The 20,036-nt window shown below is 43.7% G+C and overlaps 1 protein-coding gene across 1 annotated transcript in view; it reads left to right on the top strand.

Annotated features, from left to right (window-relative positions):
• KALRN (kalirin RhoGEF kinase) overlaps positions 1 to 20,036 on the top strand; it is a 623,278-nt gene that overhangs the window by 239,660 nt on the left and 363,582 nt on the right. The window contains 1 exon segment of the mRNA XM_021071254.1: positions 7,789 to 7,911. Coding sequence (XP_020926913.1) covers positions 7,789 to 7,911 — 123 coding nt within the window.

Raw genomic sequence — 20,036 nt, 5'->3', positions numbered from 1 at the left:
AGAGAGAACTGGACTGGACTCCATCACTGGACACAGGTCAGTGTAAGAGGGGGTGTGGCCTTGGGCAAAGCTGCTCCCTTCAGCTGGAGGTAGTAATCCCCTGAGGGCACTGACCCCCCAGGGCTGTCTGCCTGCTGGTGGCACTCTACACAGGATGACAAAAGGTCCTAATAGCACATCATGGTGTCTCTTGCCTCCGTGGTCTCAAACTACCTCCTCCAAATACTTATTAATTCCAAAGGAATAAGACAAAGGCTGGAAGACACCACCCTGGCTGAGGGATCAAAGTTAATATCACTGGTAATAGGACAGATTGAAATTATATCCCCACCTGATGGCATGTAGTGGCAAGAACAAGAATCATTTCTGTGTTATTCCCAATTCTAATCATGAGGAAACATCAGACAAACCCAAATCGAGGGACATTTGATAAAGTAATGGGCCTGTAACTGTCAAGAATGTCAAAGGCAGGGAAATCTGAGGAACTATTCCAGATTAAAGGGACAGCCTAGCATGACACATGCTTCTGGACTGCATCCCTTTGCTTGAAAACTCAGTGTTGGGATAGCTGGCAAAACTTGAATGTAGTCTGGGAATCAGATGGTAACATTGCTGCCAGAATCATTTGGGTTTGAATTTTGACTTCACTGTTTGGTAGCTGTGTGAGGCCAGCCAATTTAATTAACCTCTCTGAGATTGACTGTCTTCATCCAAATATGAGGATAATAACTCAGCCATCCTAAGGCTGTGGTGAGGTGGCATAGATGGGATGATGAGCATGTGCCCCGGCCTCGTGCTGGACAAAGAACAAACCCTGCACAGACAGCAGCTTCTTCTTTCGAGGAGGGGAGCTGCCCTACCCTCAGGGGAGCAAAATCGTGAAATCTTTGAGCTGGAAGGAGATTTAGGAAGATGGTCTGATCAAACATTCTCATCTGAGGAAGTAAGATTATGAGAGGAGAAGGCACATGCTCAGCTGGGTCCAGCTGGTTAAAGACAGAGCTGACACAAGAACCTAGGTTTCTCCATAGGTTGTGGTGTCTATAATTTGGAGTATCATGGTGGTGCCCCATTTTAATGATGCTTTAGGAACCTGAAACACTTACATGTAGATAGAGCTTGGACACCAATTTAACACTTTGTTCAAAGGCAGTTGCTAAGTGCAGGGGCCTCCTGCACTGGGCTGGGTGATCCCTGAGGTTGTCCCCAACACTGAGATTCTATCTTGTTCCAAGTACCCCAAAAAACCTGCATCCTGGGACAAGGCAGCTAGGCCCTTGATTTTCTCTCAGTAATTCAATTGTATTCATGGCCACTGTTCAGAAAATTTCAAGTTTTCTTCAAAAAGTCATTTCTCTTCTCCTTAGCAGCTAGAAAGGACTGTCTCTTTCCCTGAAAAGTGCTCTGTCTTGATTGTATGCTGGTTGGAATAAACACAATTAGATGAGGAAGAAAGGGGGTGATTAGGGAATTATGCATAATGGCTGTTAAATTGGCTCCCAAATCCGGTTCAGGATGTGCGTATCTTTCTTGGAAAAGGCTGTTCTGGGAAAGGACTAATTCTGGTTGAAAAATTGGGGCTTGAGAAAGGAAGAAGAGCTTTACAAGTTGTTTACAAGACTACCTGCCTGCTGTCCTCGAGAGGAGTCCCGGGCTGGCCAGGGCTATTGCTTCCAGTGACACAGCAAAGATCAAGCCTCTTGCTGGATGGGTTGGCACAACGTCTCCCAAGACGAGAGGCCAGCCGGATTTGCACTTGAAAATTCATGGCTATAAACAGTCCCTGAGCATCTCTTGCATTTGCAGTGTTAATAGGGGTGCTGGGGGTAGATGAGGGATAAAGGCTGGGAGAAGACAATGGTGGAAACCCACACTTCTTCAGGAACACACTGCCTCCACTGCAGTGGAGTGGGTGGATCCACACAAAGGGAGAACTTTGAATACAGGCCATGAGAATTACTGAGGTATATGGGGCTGTAAACCTTTACCCCAAGTGATGGGTTGCAGGGATAAGTCTGAGTTGAGTTCAGTTCAGCACATCTTAAGCAGACCACTCTGTACTGAGTACCAGGCTGTGTCCAGGAGTCACTAGGAGTCAGCCTGGTGGGAGAGACCAGCCTGTGGGCCCTAATTGTGGCTTGAACAGAATAGAGTGACACCACCCCAGCCTACGTGGATTGTTCAAGAGAAGGGGCTTTCCCAAACTAGAGTTTGGCTTTGGCGCTTAAAGAATGAATAAGAAGGAACCTGGGAAGTGGATATAGGGAGAAAAAAGATGCACTGTTCAAGTGAAGTGAAAAATAGTGAGAGCAGACCTCGGGAGGTGAGAAGCAGCTTTTGGGGTGATGAGGGGGTGGGGCAGGAGCTCATTGGAGGTGGAGTTGGGAGAAGGTGAGGCTGATCACAGAGGAATTTGCATGTCGGGTTAAGGGCCCCCTGAAACTATATCCCAGTGAAATGCCCCTTCAGGAATCCGTGACTGAATTCCATGTAAGTCTGGATTTGTGTTCTTTGGGTGAATTTCATATGCCTTATTATTTTTTTTTATCATGAGGATCTGGCTATCTTAACAATTTATAATTTATTTTTAAACCTTAGTGTATAAAATTACTCCTTTGAAATTAAAGGCACATCTTGCCAGAATCAGATTGACAACCCTCACTGGGTGCTGCTTCCCACTCAAGTTCAGAGGCACATCTGTCATTTATCAAAAGCAGAGCAGTGTGAATATGAAAATTGAAAGAAAACTTCAGAAAAAATCTGTGGTCTTCGTGCCATCTCCTATAACTCACTTGCCTCTGCACCAGTGACAAGTTCCTCGTCCACCCAGTTGTTCAAGCCTTGCCCCGGGGGTCAGCCTTCCACCTGCCTCTCCATTCCCCCCATGCCCCGCCACCACATCCTGGCCATTCTCTCCTGTAAATATTACACAAAGCTGTCTCTCTACCAACACTGCCGTTTGCCTTGTCTGAGCCACCATCACCTCTTGTCAGGATTTCTGCAGGAACCCCCTGTTTTCTCCCCTCTATTCTTGCCTTCCTCCAGTTGGTTTTCCGCAATGCATTTAGAGTGCTAAGTTTTAAATGCAGATCTGTTGATGTCTTTCTCCTCCTTTCAGCCCTTCAGCGCTCCCAGGCTAACTCTGAATCAGACTCAGCAAGCCAGGGCTCCGCTCCATTTGGCACCTGCCTTCTTGGGTGAATTTCCTCCTTACGCCTACTCAAGCCTCACTGACCTTTTCAGTTCCTAGGCTGGTTATGTCCCACTCTCTCCCAAACCTCAGCTAACCCTCACTTCTTCAGGGTGGGCTTCCCTGACTGTTGGCACTGTTCACCCTTGCAATTCACGTGTGATTTCATGTCTAGTGCTCGTTACCCACTTAGACTGAGTTCCTAGAGTCAGAGCCACGCCTGCCTTATTTAAAATGATGCAGCCTGGGCTGTCCCAGTGCCTGGCATGGGGTCACAGTGAGACTAATGAATGTTTTTTGGAATCTGTGAATCGACATATGCCTCATGTACTGCTGCATATCCTGAAGACCCCTCAGACAAAAACAAAAGGAGAAAACCTCCTATTGTTGGAAACACTTAAATCCAGTTCAAAGCCATCAGCAGGTATGGTTAGCTATCATTCTGTACTCTCCAGACTATAATTGATAATTGAGTATTTTAAATAAGATCTTGTGGATGAGAGAAATTAAGTAAGGGACAGCCAATAAGGAGTACCTCGATGGGCACTTCCCTTTGGTAGTGTCCAAGGTAAGGCTAGAAACTCAGTTTATTCTTCAACCAGCAATGGTCGGATTCTGGGATTCACCAGACTTCCAATGCTGTCCATTAATTTTTGATGTGTTGGAGTTCCCCCTGTGGGCATGGAGGGTTAAGGATCTACATTGTCTCTGTGACAGCACAGGTTTGATCCCCAGCCGGCTCAGTGTGTTAAAGGATCAGGCATTGCTGCAGCTGTGACATAGGTCACAGCCAAAGCTTGGATTCGATCCCTAGCTCAGGAACTTCCATATGCCCCAAGTGCGACCAAAAAAAACAAAACAAAACAAAACAAAATTTATGCTGTGTCATGTAGCTGTCAGGCACTGCTGACAGCTGCTCAGAAATACATTTCTCTGCTGTGCAGTCTGCATAGGAAACTGGATTGTACTCTTTGGGTTGAGGGCCATGAGTTCAAGGTCAAAAGAGCATATGGCTAAATGTCTGTACCAAGTCATGCTGGCTCTCAATGGACGTCTGAAATAAAACTGTCAGAATTCAGTATTTTGAACAATACATCATGCATTGAGTATGTTTATCTGCCCTCAAGTACTTTTTCAGTCTCTATGTATTACTAAAGTAATTTTGTTCACGTCCTAAATCATTTGCCTTTATGTTTGTGAAATTGATTTTCCTGCAGTCCCTGAATCCTCACTGAGGTTGCATATGGTTTCCCCACAGCTCCAGTTCTTTTTTTTTTTTCATGTTCTGTCATTTTATTTATTTATTTATTACATTTTTTTGAGTTAGTTGATTTACAGTGTTGTGATAATTTCTGGTGTACAATAAAGTGATTTAGTTATACATACACACATATCTCTTTTTTTCAGATTCTTTCCCCATAGAGGTTATTACAGAGTAATAGTATTGAGTGGGGTTCCCTGTACTCTGCAGCAGGTCCCCACTGACCATCCATTCCATGTACAGCTCCAGTTGTAATGGCAGTAGTTGGACAAAACTGAAGCAATATAACATTACAGAGCAAAGTTATGTTGAAACTAAGGAAAGCCTCTCCAATATGAAATAAATAGATTTTTAAGCAGTTATGGTAGAGCGTATTAAGTAAACCTAAGTGCTGCTAACTGAAAGTGAATTGACATTTTAAAGAAAGCAAAATAACTGAAACAGGGAACAAGCTGCCTTTTAAAAAAAGTTTAAAAGTTGTGAAATCACCCCTAGGAAGTATAAAATCTAGCCACTTGTGAACTAGTGGGTGAAACACGTTTCTCTCTAACCCATTTGCTTTAGAATGTTATTTAGAATAGGTATTAAAGCTGGAGATAAAAAATGAAATGAATAAAGTAAAATTTATTTTAAAAGTTCCAGATAAGCGAATCACACCTGCCTCAAAATGAATTTTTTTAAAAAAATTATAACTTGAAAATATGTCATAAATTCCAAGTCACTCATGAAAAGCTGCAAGACAGCTCTTTGGTATATAAAAATTATCTCCAAGCTTCAGTTCATTCTCGAAGTGGGATTACTAAAGTTAAAATATGCATAAAAATTATAAAAATATACTATCCATGGTACATATTTTATGGGAAACTTGGTGACTAGAAATGTTTGTCTTTGACCTTGCATGCTGGCACCCATTATCCCCTTTACAGTACAGAATTGTGGGTTCAAATTGTGACAAGTCAAGTAAAAATGCACACTCCTGATTTTTATTGTTGAAATTTCACCATAAGCAATTCAAGAGAAAAAGAGGCTCTTCTTTCTTCGAAGAAAGGAATATTTAAATTTCCTTTCTTTCGACAGGTGTGTCTCCAAAATATTGAAAAATATTGCCAGAATTTGTTACATGAAGTATTTAAAATCTTTTTTTTTCATTGAATTATAGCTGATTTACAGTGTTATGTTAGTTTTACGTGTACAGTGAGGTGATTGAGTTACATTTTTTTCAGATTATTTTCCATTATCAGTTATTACAAGATATTTAATATAGTTCCCTGTGTTATACAGTAAATCCTTGTTGCTAAAATATTTAAAATCTTTACACTAATGTTTAGATAAAGTCATTTTTGAAAAAACCCTTTTTTCTTCATTTTAATGGACAAGGACACAACCTGGCTTTGTACTGTACATTTTTTTCTGCCTTTTTAGGGCCATACCTGCGGCACATGAAGGTTTCCAGGCTAAAAGATGAATCAGAGCTGTGGCCACTGACCTACATACACCACAGTCACAGTAACCAGAGGATCTGAGCCGCATCTGCAACCTACACCACAGCTCACAGCAACGCCAGATCCTTACTCCACTGAGTGAGGCCAGGGATCGAAACTGTGTCCTACGTGGATGCTAGTCAGGTTCATTTCCATTTAGCCACAATGGGAACTCCTGTACTGTGCATTTTTGTTAAATTTCTCTTTGTATGTGCATTTCCCTAACGAATACCATCTTGGTATGGCTTGATGATACTGCCAGTGAAGACTTTGAGAGCTTCCATATTTTGTGCAGTTGCCAGAATTGATTTATCTCATGTGTCAGAGGAAGTGAAGCCAAAGGCTAGATTCTCTAAGTCAGAACTCCCATGCCTACAGTCCGTGCAATGAGTTGGTCTCTCTGTTTGCCACAGGGCAATCTGTAGAAGAAACAGAATTAAAGTACCCTTTTATACAGGCCTAGTTCATCTAAATCATCTCGCCAAAAGTCCTTCTAAAATCTGAGAAAGCTGGTACCCCCTTAATAAAAGGGTCAGTTGAAGTTTACTGTGGTAGGAGTAGAGTGGGCTTGGTTGATCTTGGCAGCGTTTGTGGCAGGTACGTCTGTCCTGTAATTCTTCTGGTTTTTTTTTGTTTTGTTTTGTTTTTTTGTCTTTTTAGGACTTTACCTGTGGTATATGGAGGTTCCCAGGCTAGAGATCTAATCAGGGCTGTAGCCGCTTGCCTATGCCACAGCCACAGCCACAGCCACACCAGATCCAAGCCACACCTGTGACCTATGCCACAGCTCACGGCAATGCCAGATCCTTAACCCACTGAGCGAGGCCAGGGATCAATCCTGCGTCTCATGAATGCTAGTCAGATTCGTTTCTGCTGAGCCATGATGGGAACTCCTATCCTGTAATTCTGATTTAACTGTGGCCCTCTGACGTATTGAGTGCCAACTCCTCAGAGCCCAGATGAGTTGCTTCCCTTCTTCCTGGGAGGCACACATCTTTGTTAGGCTATGGGGGGAAATGCGAGATGGATTAAAGGCTTTGATCCCCTGTGCATTTCAATTCTTTTGCTAGGGGGTTTCCACTCCCCCCATCAAGTGCCCTTCAGGACAATATCTTTCTTAGCCTTCTCAGCATCTTCTCACTCATCCCTCTGCTGCTCCAGCCACCTTTTTTTCCAGCTTCTCTCAAGTCCAAGGAAAATGTCCTGAGGCCAAACGCCTAGCCCTTAAGCCCGGAGAACATGAAGTTGCTCCCCAGAGAATCACATATACTAAAAACCTTACTTTGGTTGGTTGGTTAGTTGGTATGGATTGGAGGAGAGAGGTGGAAAGAAGCTAGAGAGAGCAGTTGCCCTGGCGATCCACGATCTTGAGCAGAGCTCTTGTTGAAGACTGACAACTGTGGACTTCACTTCCAAGATTAGGACAAGTGTCCCAGGAGCACCATGAGGCAGGATCCCCATGACTAGATGCCTCTGCCATGAGTGTTTTGAGATGGAATGAGGTCCAAGGAACTCCCCTGATCTGACACCACCTAATTTTCGGGAAATGTGTCTGACTTTATGTGGTTGGAGTAAAGGTAGTGAGGGGGGTTAAAGGGTGCCTGCCGGTCTGTGTAGCTTGTTTAAAATAACGGGCTAATTAAAGCTAAGAAAACTGAAGAGATAAAGAAAGCAAGCGAGCTGAATGCAGTTCAAGGTGGAATAGTTATATTGCCAGTGACAGTAATGAAATCCCTTGTGTCCACCATGGATTGAACATTTCCACCTGGACTTTAGGAACCTAGCAGCCACACATGTTGTCACATGTCTTTCCTTCTGCCAAGAAGTCATTATTTCTGTCTTTCTTCTCTGACCAGGTATTAGACTGGATTGAAAACCACGGCGAGGCCTTTCTCAGCAAACACACAGGGGTCGGGAAGTCTCTACATCGAGCCCGGGCCCTACAGAAGAGGCACGATGACTTTGAAGAGGTGGCTCAGGTGAGGTGCTGTGTCTGGTTGTACGTGTGTGTGGAGCCAGGTGAGGGAGACAAGGGCTGTGGCTTTGGTGTTTGGTGGGGCATGTTGGGTGGATAGCTTGCGGCTTCTTGGCTGCCCTTCCTGTTGATGCAAGGAGACCCTTGTGCTCCTGAATTACTAGGTGAGCAGTAAATTAACCTTCAGTTTATGGTCCTCAAAGAAAATCTTCCTGCCAGCATGCTCTCTAATGCCTTGTCCACAGGTGGTGATGGCAGGAGGGATGACGTATTAGAACCACCAATGGCCTGAAGCTACTACTTATAGTTATCAATGCAGGCGAGTGGGAGCCAAAAATTAGTTTGCACTCTGCTTGCAAAGCTTTGACCTTTCCAGGACCTGGAGGAATAGATGGCACCTGTTCACCAAGTGGTGCTCCCACAAGGCTGAACATGCCCAGAGAGTGCGCCTTTGTATCATCGGCACAGTATGTGATCTGCCATTGCAAAACGGTCAGCCTTTTAGCTGAGCTGTACACCTGATCCAGAAAGGGCCCTGTTTTCTAATTTGCACAAAGATGCTGTGTGAGAAGCCTTTGTCTTAATGGTGGAAGATTGTAAGAGGTTTCTGTTCTAAGCCTCTAACCTAAAAGTATTATCCTAACTCCCTTATGTTCCCCTTTTGAGGAATTTTCCAAATGGATCCTGGAAATCTTTGTTTTCAAGATGAAATACTACTGTCCAGTTATTTTTGTCGACCAGGATCGGTTGCAGTAGAAAATCAGACTGTTAAGATTTAAGGCAGGAAAGGGAGTTCCCATTGTGGCTCAGTAGTAACAAACCTGACTAGTATCCATGAGGACGTGGGTTTGATCCCTGGCCTCATTCAGTGGGTTGAGGATCTGGCATTGCCACAAGCTGTGGTGTAGGCCACAGATGTGGCTCAGATCCTATATTGCTGTGGCTGTGGTATAGGCTGGCAGCTGCAGCTCTGATTCCACCCCTAGCCTGAAAGCTTCATAGACCATGGATACAGCCATAAAAAGAAGAAAAAATAATGATAAATACATAGAATATTGGTAGTACTTTCACCTTTGTCTTACATTATTATTTTTGTGTATGTATGTATGTGTGTATTATGAAATAAAATTGTGGGAGTGCAGAGCAGGGAAACTGCTTAGGGCACGGCCCTAAAAAAGGCAAAAAAAAAAAAAAATAGACTAATGCAGGGAAGGGAATCAGTATGGGATGGAGAAATGGAATCGCTTAAGTGGTGAGGGGCTCAAAACTAGGACTGCCATAAGACAGCTTTAGTCAGTGCTGGCTCTGATCCCATTATGTGAGTGATCCTCAATGTGGGTGCCTTATCAGGCTTTGTCCAAAGCCCCAGCCCTCCCCCAAGGAGGTGACCAGCCCCAGACAGATATGAACTACGGGTATAATGGGAGAGGGCCCACCAAGAACCAAGGGAATCTGTTAGAGGACAGGAAGTAGTGGGAGCAGGCTACATCTCTTGGGGGGCAGCAAGTGATGCTAGAAGAGAGAGGCCAGAGCCAGACAGACCTGAACCTGGGAGGCAGGTGGATTAGACCCACCTAATCCATGGGAAAAAGAAAGCTTCATGGGAAATCTTTGTGCACTATTGGTGGGGATGTAAAATGGTGCAACTACTGAGAAAAGCAGTATAGCAGCTCCTCACAAAATTAGACATAGATTGGAGTTCCTGCTGTGGCTCAATGATTAATGAATCCGACTAGGAACCATGAGGTTTCAGGTTCGATCCCTGGCCTTGCTCAGTGGGTTAAGGATCTGGCGTTGCCATGAGGTGGTGTCGGTCACAGATGCGGCTCGGATCCTGCGTTGCTGTGGCTCTGGCATAGGCCAGCGGCTACAGCTCCGATTAGACCCCTATCCTGGGAACCTCCATATGCCGCGGGAATGGCCCTTGAAAAGGCAAAAAGACAAAAAAAAAAAAAAAAAGACATAGATTACCATATGATTCAACAATCCCATTTCTGAGGGTATACCCAAAAGAATTAAAAGCAAGGATGTGAAAAGATATTTGTATGCCTATGTTCAAGCAGGTTTTTTCACAATAGCCCAAAGGTGGAAGCAATCTAGTGTCTATCGACAGATGAATAGATAAATCAAATATAGTATATGCATAAAATGGGATATCTTTCAGTCTTTGATAGGAAGGAAATATGGCACATGCTACGCCTTGGGTGAACCTTGCAGATACTATGCTATGTGAAACGTCAGGAGGATAAATACCGTATGAGTCCACTTATATGAAGTACTGAAAATAGTCAAATTTATGGAACCAGAAAGTAGAATGGCAGTTGCCAGGTTCTGGGGAGAGGGAGGAATGGGGAGTTATTATTTACTCGGTACCAAGTTTCAGTTTTGTGAGATAGAGAGTTTTGGAGGTGGATGGTGGCGATGATCCCACCACAGGGTGAATCTGCTTAATACCACTGAACTTAAAGCATTTTCTGTTATGCATATTTTACCTCTACTGCCTCCACAAGAATGAAAAGCCAGCCTCATTAGCCACACAAGGACCTGCAGAATGACCTGGACTCCACCATCTTGATACGGACCCAGGCCCGATGTGCCTTTGGTGGACGAGATGTAGCACAGACCCAAAATACCCATGTGGCCAGGCATTCTGGTGTCTGTGCACTCTATTACGGGGCAAAGGAGAGGGCCATCAGACTCCCTGCCTGCTGAGAGGGGGCCTTGTGGTACCTGGAACAGGCTGTTGCAATAGCGCCATCCCACAGCTTCCGTGCACCTGCCTTTGGGCCATCCTGTGGATCAGCCCTCCTCACTTGGGAAGGGCAACCCCAGAGCCACCTTGATCTAGCCCACTCCTTGCTGTCTTCCTGCTGTGGTCTCATAGGTAATGCCAGCCATGGTTAGAGGCCCATGAAGGGGCTTTCATTTTTTTTTTTTTATTTTCCCACTGTACAGCAAGGGGGTCAGGTTATCCTTACACGTATACATTACAATTACATTTTTCCCCCACCCTTTGTTCTGTTGCAACATGAGTATCTAGACATACTCATTTTTGTGTGTTGTTACAAGCAAGCCTCATGGCCACCCCAACTTCAATGCGGTTTCCCCCAGTCACTCCTCTCCCTTCTCGCTGCTGCCTGATATGCTCTTCCTATGGGACAGGGCCTTTCACTTAGTGCCAGAAACACATTAATTTAAATTCATACCAAAGAAAGAAGAGACACGTTATCGAGAGCTTGTGGGTCTATGATGTATTTTATCTCCTACAGTCCTGCGTGATGGACAGTATTAGCGTTGTCTTATAAAAGATAACATGAAGGCTCAGAGAGTTCTTCAGTGCCCATGTATTCCAGCTTGTCACTGGTTCTGCAGGGATTTCAACCTGGATCTGACTCCAGACTCCTTTCTTACCCTAACTCCATGCTGTCCTTCTTACTGAGGCATAGGAATTGGGTATAATGTTCATTGCCAGTTTGCCCATGGAAAGTGCAGAACAGGGAGTTCCCCACATGGCTCAGTGGAAACGAATCTGACTAGCATCCATGAGGATGCAGGTTCGATTCCTGGTCTCACTCAGTGGGTTAAGGATACACATTGCCATGAGCTATGGTGTAGGTGGCAGACGCAGCTTGGATCTGGCATGGCTGTGGCTGTGGCATGGGCCAGGGGCTACAGCTCCAACTCACCCTTAGCCTGGGGAAACTCCATATGCAACCCCAAAAAGACAAAAAAAAAAAAAAAAAAAAAGGGAAAGTGCAGGGCAAAGAACAAGAATGGAGTGGGGGGGGGCTGCTCCTGTGGCCATCCCCTTTCATAGGCATTACTTTTCCCTAGTCCTGCCAAAGAGTCATCTCGATGTAATCCACTTCTCCCTGCCTCTGCTTTCTAATAAGAATGTCTTTATGGGAGAGGAGAGAATTCTACCCTCCAAAAGCCTCATGCTTTTAAGAGGGTTTCCTCTGGAAAGGGGAACAGCAGATGCAGGCCACAAAGGGAACACCTGGGTGAGGGGCCATGAGATCACTGCATTGCCCTGCAATTGACTTCTAGAGATGGGTCTTGCAGTCTTAAAATTAACCCTGTCTTGTTCCCTCATCCGCATTCTGGGGACAGGAGAGGGCAGTGGAGCTGCCTAGCATCCCATGGCGAAGGCAGGTGGACGGTCAGTGACCACCTGCCTCCACCTTGCTTTGAACTGTATAATGGGACCATCACGCTCAGGTGGAGAGAAAGGGGTGATCTAGGGAGGAAAGGGTGCTGTCTTTCCTACTTCTGTTCTCAAGTAGGTGAGGGCCCCTGGGAGGAGAGACGTGAATTTAATCAGGAATTGGATCATTCTTGAGTTAGTCAAAGATAGGTGACACAAAGTGAAAGTAATAGAAACTTGTTCCCGGTTGCTGTGGGCTACTGGTTATGAGATATGGTCAGGAAGGTAGGAAGGGCATCACATGTGGTGTGAGGTAGGAGGCTAGGGATCGACTGTCAGCAGCAGTGCGGGGCAGGGGGCTGTCGTGAATCCATGAAGGAACCTCTTTCAACTTCATGATTTTGTGGTTCTTTGACCCGAGGCTGATATGACGAGGGAATTCTGAGCTCCCATTCTTTGCATCAGGTTAAAAGTTGTCTTGATTCAAAGCAGGAAGAGAGAGGTTTCATCTCTCACAGGTCCTGGAAATCTGCCCTTCTGCAGGGAAAAGCAGAGAAGGAACTACCCATGGGGTGAGGTCTTGGACAACAGAAAGCCCCTGAAGGGGCACCTCTCTGCTCTGTGATTCTCACCATGGTTACTCTTTGGTAAAGGCATTTAAGGCAGTCATTAAAATAAATACATGGAGTTCCCTTCATGGCTCAGTGGTTAACAAACCTGACTAGGATCCATGAGGATGAGGGTTTGATCCCTGGCCTCTCTCAGTGGGTGGAGGATGCAGCGTTGCTATGAGCTGTGGTGTAAGTCGCAGACTCGACTTGGATCCTGAGTTGCTATGGCTGTGGCGTAGGCTGGTGGCTGCAGCTCTGGTTTGACCCCTAGCCTGGGAACTTCCACATGCTATGGGTGTGACACTACAAAGCAAAAATTTTTAAAAAATAATAAATTCAAATGATATCTGTGAAGAATGAAGGTGCCAGTTCATTATCTGTCATTAAGCTTTAACTTAAATCTTGTGTTTATTAGCTCTTAAACATTTTAAACAAATTTCAACTTTAATTTGAAGGAAATGAATTAAGTATTTATGGGTCCTCCCTTCATCCTGCAGATGGCACTCTTCGAATAGCCTACGTAGACATGGAACTGAATGAGGAAAGAAGCCTCAGTCATGACAGCCTGACAGGCAGGTGGTGAGCTGGTGAGCAGCCCGGGCCAGGGGGTGCACCAAGGGGCTGTCTCTTTGGGTCTCTCTGGCCTAGGCTGCTGAGATTGTCCATGCTGAGATAGAAGAGTTAGAAACCAGTGGGAACCTTTCCTGTTCCGATAGACACTTGACTCAAGTTGCCTATAACTCATCAAATGGCTCAAGCCATAGAGTAAATCAGATTAAAAAAAACTTATGGAGTTCCCGTCGTGGCGCAGTAGTTAACGAATCCAACTAGGAACCATGAGGTTGCGGGTTCGGTCCCTGCCCTTGCTCAGTGGGTTAACGATCTGGCGTTGCCGTAAGCTGTGGTGTAGGTTGCAGACGCGGCTCGGATCCTGCGTTGCTGTGGCTCTGGTGTAGGCCAGTGGCTACAGCTCCGATTCGACCCCTAGCCTGGGAACCTCCATATGCCGCAGGAGCGGCCCAAGAAATGGCAAAAAAAAAAAAAAAAAAAAAAAACTTATTACATTCAGATACTTAAATACATAGACATATATTTTGTGTTGCATGTCAGGTGTCCGTCACTGGGAGTATAAAGAAGTACAGGGATGGAGTTGCTGCCCATAAGACCATAGCTGTCAGGGGATAGATGTGTCCATATCTGCCCCAGAGGTAGAAGACGCAATGGTACTGCCACTGTGTCCTGAGTTGTTTGCTGTGACTCAGGAGAGAGTCCTCAAGTTTGAGTGCCTGTGGTTTAGATAGCAGCTGTGCCTGCCCTGTTAGTGGTCTCTTTTATGACCTCATTATCTGAAATGCCAGACTCTCTGTAAGCTAGTTTAGTTAAAAAAAAAAAATAGCAAGCATTTACATTAAAATATATATTATTTAAAATCTCAAAGCACCAAGTCACATTTAAGCAGATGAACATCAGTGTAACATTTTTGAAAGAACAGACCATTTAAAGAAAGATTTGAAGAAATAGAAGAACAAGGGCACAATTACATAGTAATTCATTCAATACTCTCTGGTTGGTTATTCTCTAGCTGACCCTTGATTTTTCCTCAAACTTGAATAGATTACATTTAAAAAATTCCTTCTCATTCTTGAGGTAAAAAAGTCAAAAATGGAAAGGAAACAGTTTAGTGGACCTGTCAGTGACCTTGGCCATTGAAGATATTCAGAGGAATCAGCTAAACTACTAGCGTATGAAGGGTAGATAGAACAGAGTAATCCACAGAGGTGGAAAGCCTATGCCCAGAGAGTTTGACAGTTGCACTCAAGTTTCCATGTCCCATCAAGTCTTTGTGTTAGACACCATGGAAAATTAAAGAGATACACAGTTTCTGTTTGAGAAACTCACAGTCTAATGAAAAACATTCAATCAGTATATTCTAACCTTCTAAGAAGTCCCACAGTCAGAGAGGAGACATAATCTCTACTCTTTTAGTTTTCAAGGAGCACGTCTAATGAAACCAAGATAAACCCTTCATTCATTTGGCAATCTAATAAAGATGCTCGCGAGCGGTAGTGTAGTGACCTTTGGAGTAAGTTCCATCTTTCTTTTCACGCCTGAGAAGGAGACCAATTACAGCAGATGTAAATGCAAGCAGAAGGAAAAGGTGGGAAAGCTCAAATAGATACTTTTTCACACTCCACTTTTTTAGAGATGATGAAAGTTAGGCAGGATTAAAAAAAAAAAAAAAAAAAAAAAAAAAAAAAAAAAAACATCCTGAGGAAGAAAGCCAGGAAAATGCTGATAAATTAATGTCATGAAGTGGGCAAGTAGAAGAATGTGAAACGGCAGAGAAATGAAGGATAGTCTTACCCTTTGGATCTTGCCTGGCACTCTTCCCGTTGGGGTGGACTCAGGACATTCCTTCCACAAAGCACTAGGAGAAGTTGCTGGCATGAACTGATGGGAGGGGTCTTATGACCACTGTCAGGAAGAAGAAAGATGTTTTATATGGTGGATAATCCCCAACCAGGGATTTTGAAGGTCACTTTGTATACACACGATATGGAAAATTGAGAGGGGGTTGGAGCCAATAACCAAGATATTTTAGAGAGCCTGCCAAGAACTTCTTATCAAGACTATGAATTGTCCCGCCACTGTTGCTGCTTCCTGTGTGGAACAAATGGCAAACTCAGGAGAAATTGGGGCTGTATTCCTAATGACTTTAAGGTTCTGGGTAGCAAACTGCAAGATTTGAAAGCACAGGTGGTGTTTTTTATGTCTTGTTCCATGTGATGGCAGTGATGATAGAAAAGAAGGCAGGCTGAGAAACAAATGGCTGCCTGTGTAGATGGTGTTTTAAAAGGTTTTCTGGACTGTATCCTACAGAGCCGGATGATGGACTTCTGGCAAGGGGTAGAGTGCATCTTGTAAAGATTGAGAAGGATATGCTTTGGCAGAAAACCTTGTTGATCTATCTAGAAGAACTTAAGTGAATTTTGAAGAGGAAGGAGAAAATTATCCCAGTAAAGCAAAAACCAGACATGTGAGGCACACAGGTGGGGTAGAAGCATCTTCTCAAGGAAATGCCTTTAGGTCAACTTAGGTTAAAAAAAAAATACCAAGAATACACATTTCAAACAATATATATAGCATCTCATCTATATATCAATAAAAGACATGTGTAACAGGTAAGGTACTTAAACTTTAACACAAGAAGATAAATATCATAAATATTCCTGAGATGCTAGGGTTCATAGGTTTAAAAAAAAATGGCAATCGAAGATTTTCTATTTAAAGGACTCATTTAATAGGAGTGAGGGTATATCAGAAAGGTTCTCATCTATTTGGGATCTACAAACCTGAGGGTGGTAAACAATATGGAGAAATAATAGAGATTAAATAGAGTAAAAAAGAAGCCATGATTGTTACTGCAGAGGACCATAGTCTGCCCCATTGATGAAGGAAATGGGAAATGCTGTTCTGATATGATTTTGTTTCTGACTCAAGGAAAACTATGGTGATGATGAAAACCCTCAAATTTCCTGCACCTCCTGTAGATTCTGTGACATTGTAAATAAAACATCAATAAGTTGATGAGAACAAAGGGCTCAACAATGTAGAGCGTGAATCATTGTAGAAAAGCTTGAAAGAGTATGTGGGTTGTGTCTAGACTCTCAAGAACCTTGACCTTTAGATGAAAGAGTTTAGACACTGCTCTTGGAGCAAAGGGGAAGACTTTTAGGATTTGATACAAATTAAAATATAACCTCTATGCCAGAGAAAAGAGAATTTCTTTATGCACTGTTTAGATCACATACAGAATACTAGTGCAAAGTTCTAGAAAATATGCTTTCAAAAGGATATTGACAAACTATACTATGATTGTTCGAAGGCTGCCAAGATAGTGAAGGTGAAGTAACAGGAAGTGTCTAGTTTTGAGTAAATACTTTCTTTATGGAAGATGAAGAGGGTGAATTTGAGAGTTAAAGGCTTCCTACAGAAGAGAGAAGGTGGAGGGTATAGTGAAGCTACCTTATCTTACTTCAGGTATCACATCTAAGCCATGGTTGCTTTTGTATGAGCTATCCAAAAGCAGAATGAAATGTCTCATGACATAGTGTGTTTCTTATCACAGGAGATTTTCCAATGGCAGCGACACTTTTTTCCTTAGGATATAAACATCTTCAAGTTTTTCCCACTTTTATTAAAAACAAAGAAACAAACAAACAAACCAAGACTTCCTTTTCTGGACTCTACTTTCCCATTTATCCTTCCCTTGAAAGCCTGTGTTCTTGAGAGAACAATTTGTATTTGCACATCTACTTCCTTATCTCTTAGATGCCCTTTGGCCCCACCATTGGGCTTCTATTTCCTCGGCCAACTAAGGTTAATCTCACCAAAGTCTCTACTTGAACATTTCTTTTTGATGTTGTTAAATCCAAAAGACACTTTTCATATATTAATTGGGCTTCCTGAAACATTTAACCTTGTCAACCACGTCCTCCTTTTTATTTTTTAAAATGCATTATTATTATTATTATTTGCTTTTTTAGGGCCACACCTGAGGCATATGGAGGTTCCCAGGCTAGGGGTTGAATCAAAGCTGAAGCTGTCAGCCCACACCACAGCCACAGCAACATAGGCTCCGAGCCTCATCTGCAACCTACACCACAGCTCACAGCAACACCAGATCCTTAACCCATTGAGTAAGGCTGGGGATTGAACCCACATCCTCATGGATACTAATCAGGTTTTTAACCCGCTGAGCCACAGCAGGAACTCCCCACTTATCCTGTTTTAAGTTCCCTCTCCTCAGCCTCCCATGACACCTTGCTCTCACCCAGGTCTTTCTGGCTGGTCCTTCTTGGAGGACACTTCTCCCTTTCCCCCAGGATTTGTTCTCTTCTCTTCTCACTTTACCCTCCCTGCATGATTTTATACTCTTTTCTGACCTCAGCTGCCACCCCTACCCTGATGGCTCCCAAATCCATGTCTAGTCTCTGATCTCACCCCTGCTCTTCCTGTTTGAAAACCCATTGCTTTCTGGATAGTTTTGCTTTGATTTTTTCAATTCTGTCAATTTTCTACTATACACAAGGTGACCCAGTCATACGTACATGTACCCAAAATTTATTTGGTCATCTCTGCCCCCTTACAGGGGTATTTTCCCCCTGTATTCACTGTGCCAGTGAAGGGCACCAACCATCCAGCTGCCCAAGCCAGAAACATGGGAGGTATTCTTGACTCCTCCCTTGTAAGTCCCCCCTCATGAATCCTTGGCAAAGTCCATCTGATTCTGGGACTTTGATGTGTCCCTTTCCTTCCATCTTCATTGCCACTGCCCTAGATCAGAGTCTCATGCATCATTGCAGTATCCTCCTGTTTTCCCTGACTCTAGTCATGGTCTCCTTAAATCCATGCCCACATTGCTCCCAGAATGGTTTTCCCAAAATGGACATCTCATCATGCTACTACTCCATTTGTCATGGAACTCATAGGTGTCTTCCTATTGTGATAAAGTTCAACGCTTTTGATATTATAAACCTTTTATGACCTGGCTCTGCCTTCTGTGGTTTTACCTTTTATCCCTCTATTGCTCCCACTACTCCACTCTATAATCCTGCTGCCCCAGAGTTTACCTGACAAGTCATGTTCTCCACTCTCAATGTGTCTCTTCTTTAAGTCTTCCCAGTTCTTTAACTTTGACTGCCCTTGACCAACTTCTGTTCTTCTTTAAGCTCTTATCTCAAGTATCACCTCTTCGGGAAGCCTTCAGTGGCCTCCATGGCTTGGATTGAATGCCCCTTTTCTATGGCATCCACTTTTTCTTGTCACATCCCTATCATGGTAGTTATCACACAGTGTCATAATCAGTTTTATGCTGGCTTCACTCCCCAGATTTGACTTTCCTTGGAGCAGAAATGTTATCTTATTAACTTTTTGGTCCAGTGTCTAGTGCAATAAGCCTAACATGCAACTGGAGCTTGAAAAATAAAGGGGTGACTAGTATAGAGGGGATTCCTTTGTTGGGTGGCTATCAGACCAGATGGTATCTGAGGCCCTTTCCAACTCTAAGAATGATAACTGAAAGGGAGGTGAATTATATGAACATTCGTAAAAACACAAGCCCCAGAAACATATCAACTGGGAGCCATCCTAATATAATTAGTAGGATTGCACTGAGGTAGAACCAGCATGGACAGCCCCAGTTTAGGATCTGGCACTTGGGAAGAAGCATTTTTAGAGTCAAATTTTGAATAATTCAGATGAAATTATTTCCTATGAATAGATTTCATAGGAAACCAACTTCAACAAGAGGGCATGATAATCCTTACTCTGTCCATTTTCCCAGTCCCACTAAGTTTCCATGATTTTCCAGCTGGGATAGTTAGCATCATGCTGCACCTGACTGCTGGGTGTGTGTGTGTGGGGGGGGGGTTAATCCTCTCCCTTTTCTAGAAGTTCTCTTCCCCTTTCAAAAACTCTCCCTTGATAGATATGAATAAGATTGCCCCTTTTCAAAGGGATCTTAAAGGAAACAGCAAAACAAAAAGTAAATTAGACAAAAGTATACTGATTTTATATTTAGTATATTGATTTTGAGTCCAAGACAGCTCACCTTTTTATTCAGTCTCTTATGTCCATTGATAGACATGTTTTCCTTCTCCATGAGGAGATCCTAATGACAACAGCTGTAATAACAGCAATAATGCTTACTGAGTTACTTTCTATGTGCCAGACATTCCCATAACAGCCCTTGAGTTAGGTATTGACATTCCTATTGAGACAAAGAGGTGAAATAATTAGCTCCAGTTGGCAGAACTTACAGTGGTGGAACTGGAGTTCAGACCCTAGTAGTCTGGCTCCAGAGTCCAGGCTCTCAACTCCTTCACCAGAGTCTCTTGATTCATAACAACTTTGGACATCTCTGAGGTCAGGGCTGGCAGGGTCCTCAGTGTCACCCCTAGAACTAGTCCTAGTCCTCTTTCTGTGTGTGGATCTAGATAACCCCTCAGATAGCCACGTGTTAGCACAGTGGCCACAGGACCACTGAGTGGCACTCTTTCCCTCCTTGTGTCTAAGATTTCCCTTGGACTCTAGGGTCACCTTCAGGACCCTTTATGATACCATCTTAATCTAAAACTCTCTGTGACCCCAGGCCTCTGGGAATCCTATGACTGCCTTTTACCTTCCTCTGCCTGTCCTCTGAAAGACATGCACCCACAATTGGTAACAGCTGGCTCTGCTCTCTGCTGGCACTTGGCCCATTTAACAATGAACTTGTCCAGTATCTGGCCTGAGTCTTCATTTCCATTTTCTAGCACAAAATGGTGGTCTACATTTGGACCAGCCCAAGATATTATTTTGTCTCTTTCT

This window comes from Sus scrofa, chromosome 13 (assembly GCF_000003025.6).
Source record: "Sus scrofa isolate TJ Tabasco breed Duroc chromosome 13, Sscrofa11.1, whole genome shotgun sequence".
NCBI lineage: Eukaryota > Metazoa > Chordata > Mammalia > Artiodactyla > Suidae > Sus > Sus scrofa.
Note: the sequence above shows the minus strand (reverse complement) of the source record. Positions and strands in the feature narration are given on the sequence as shown.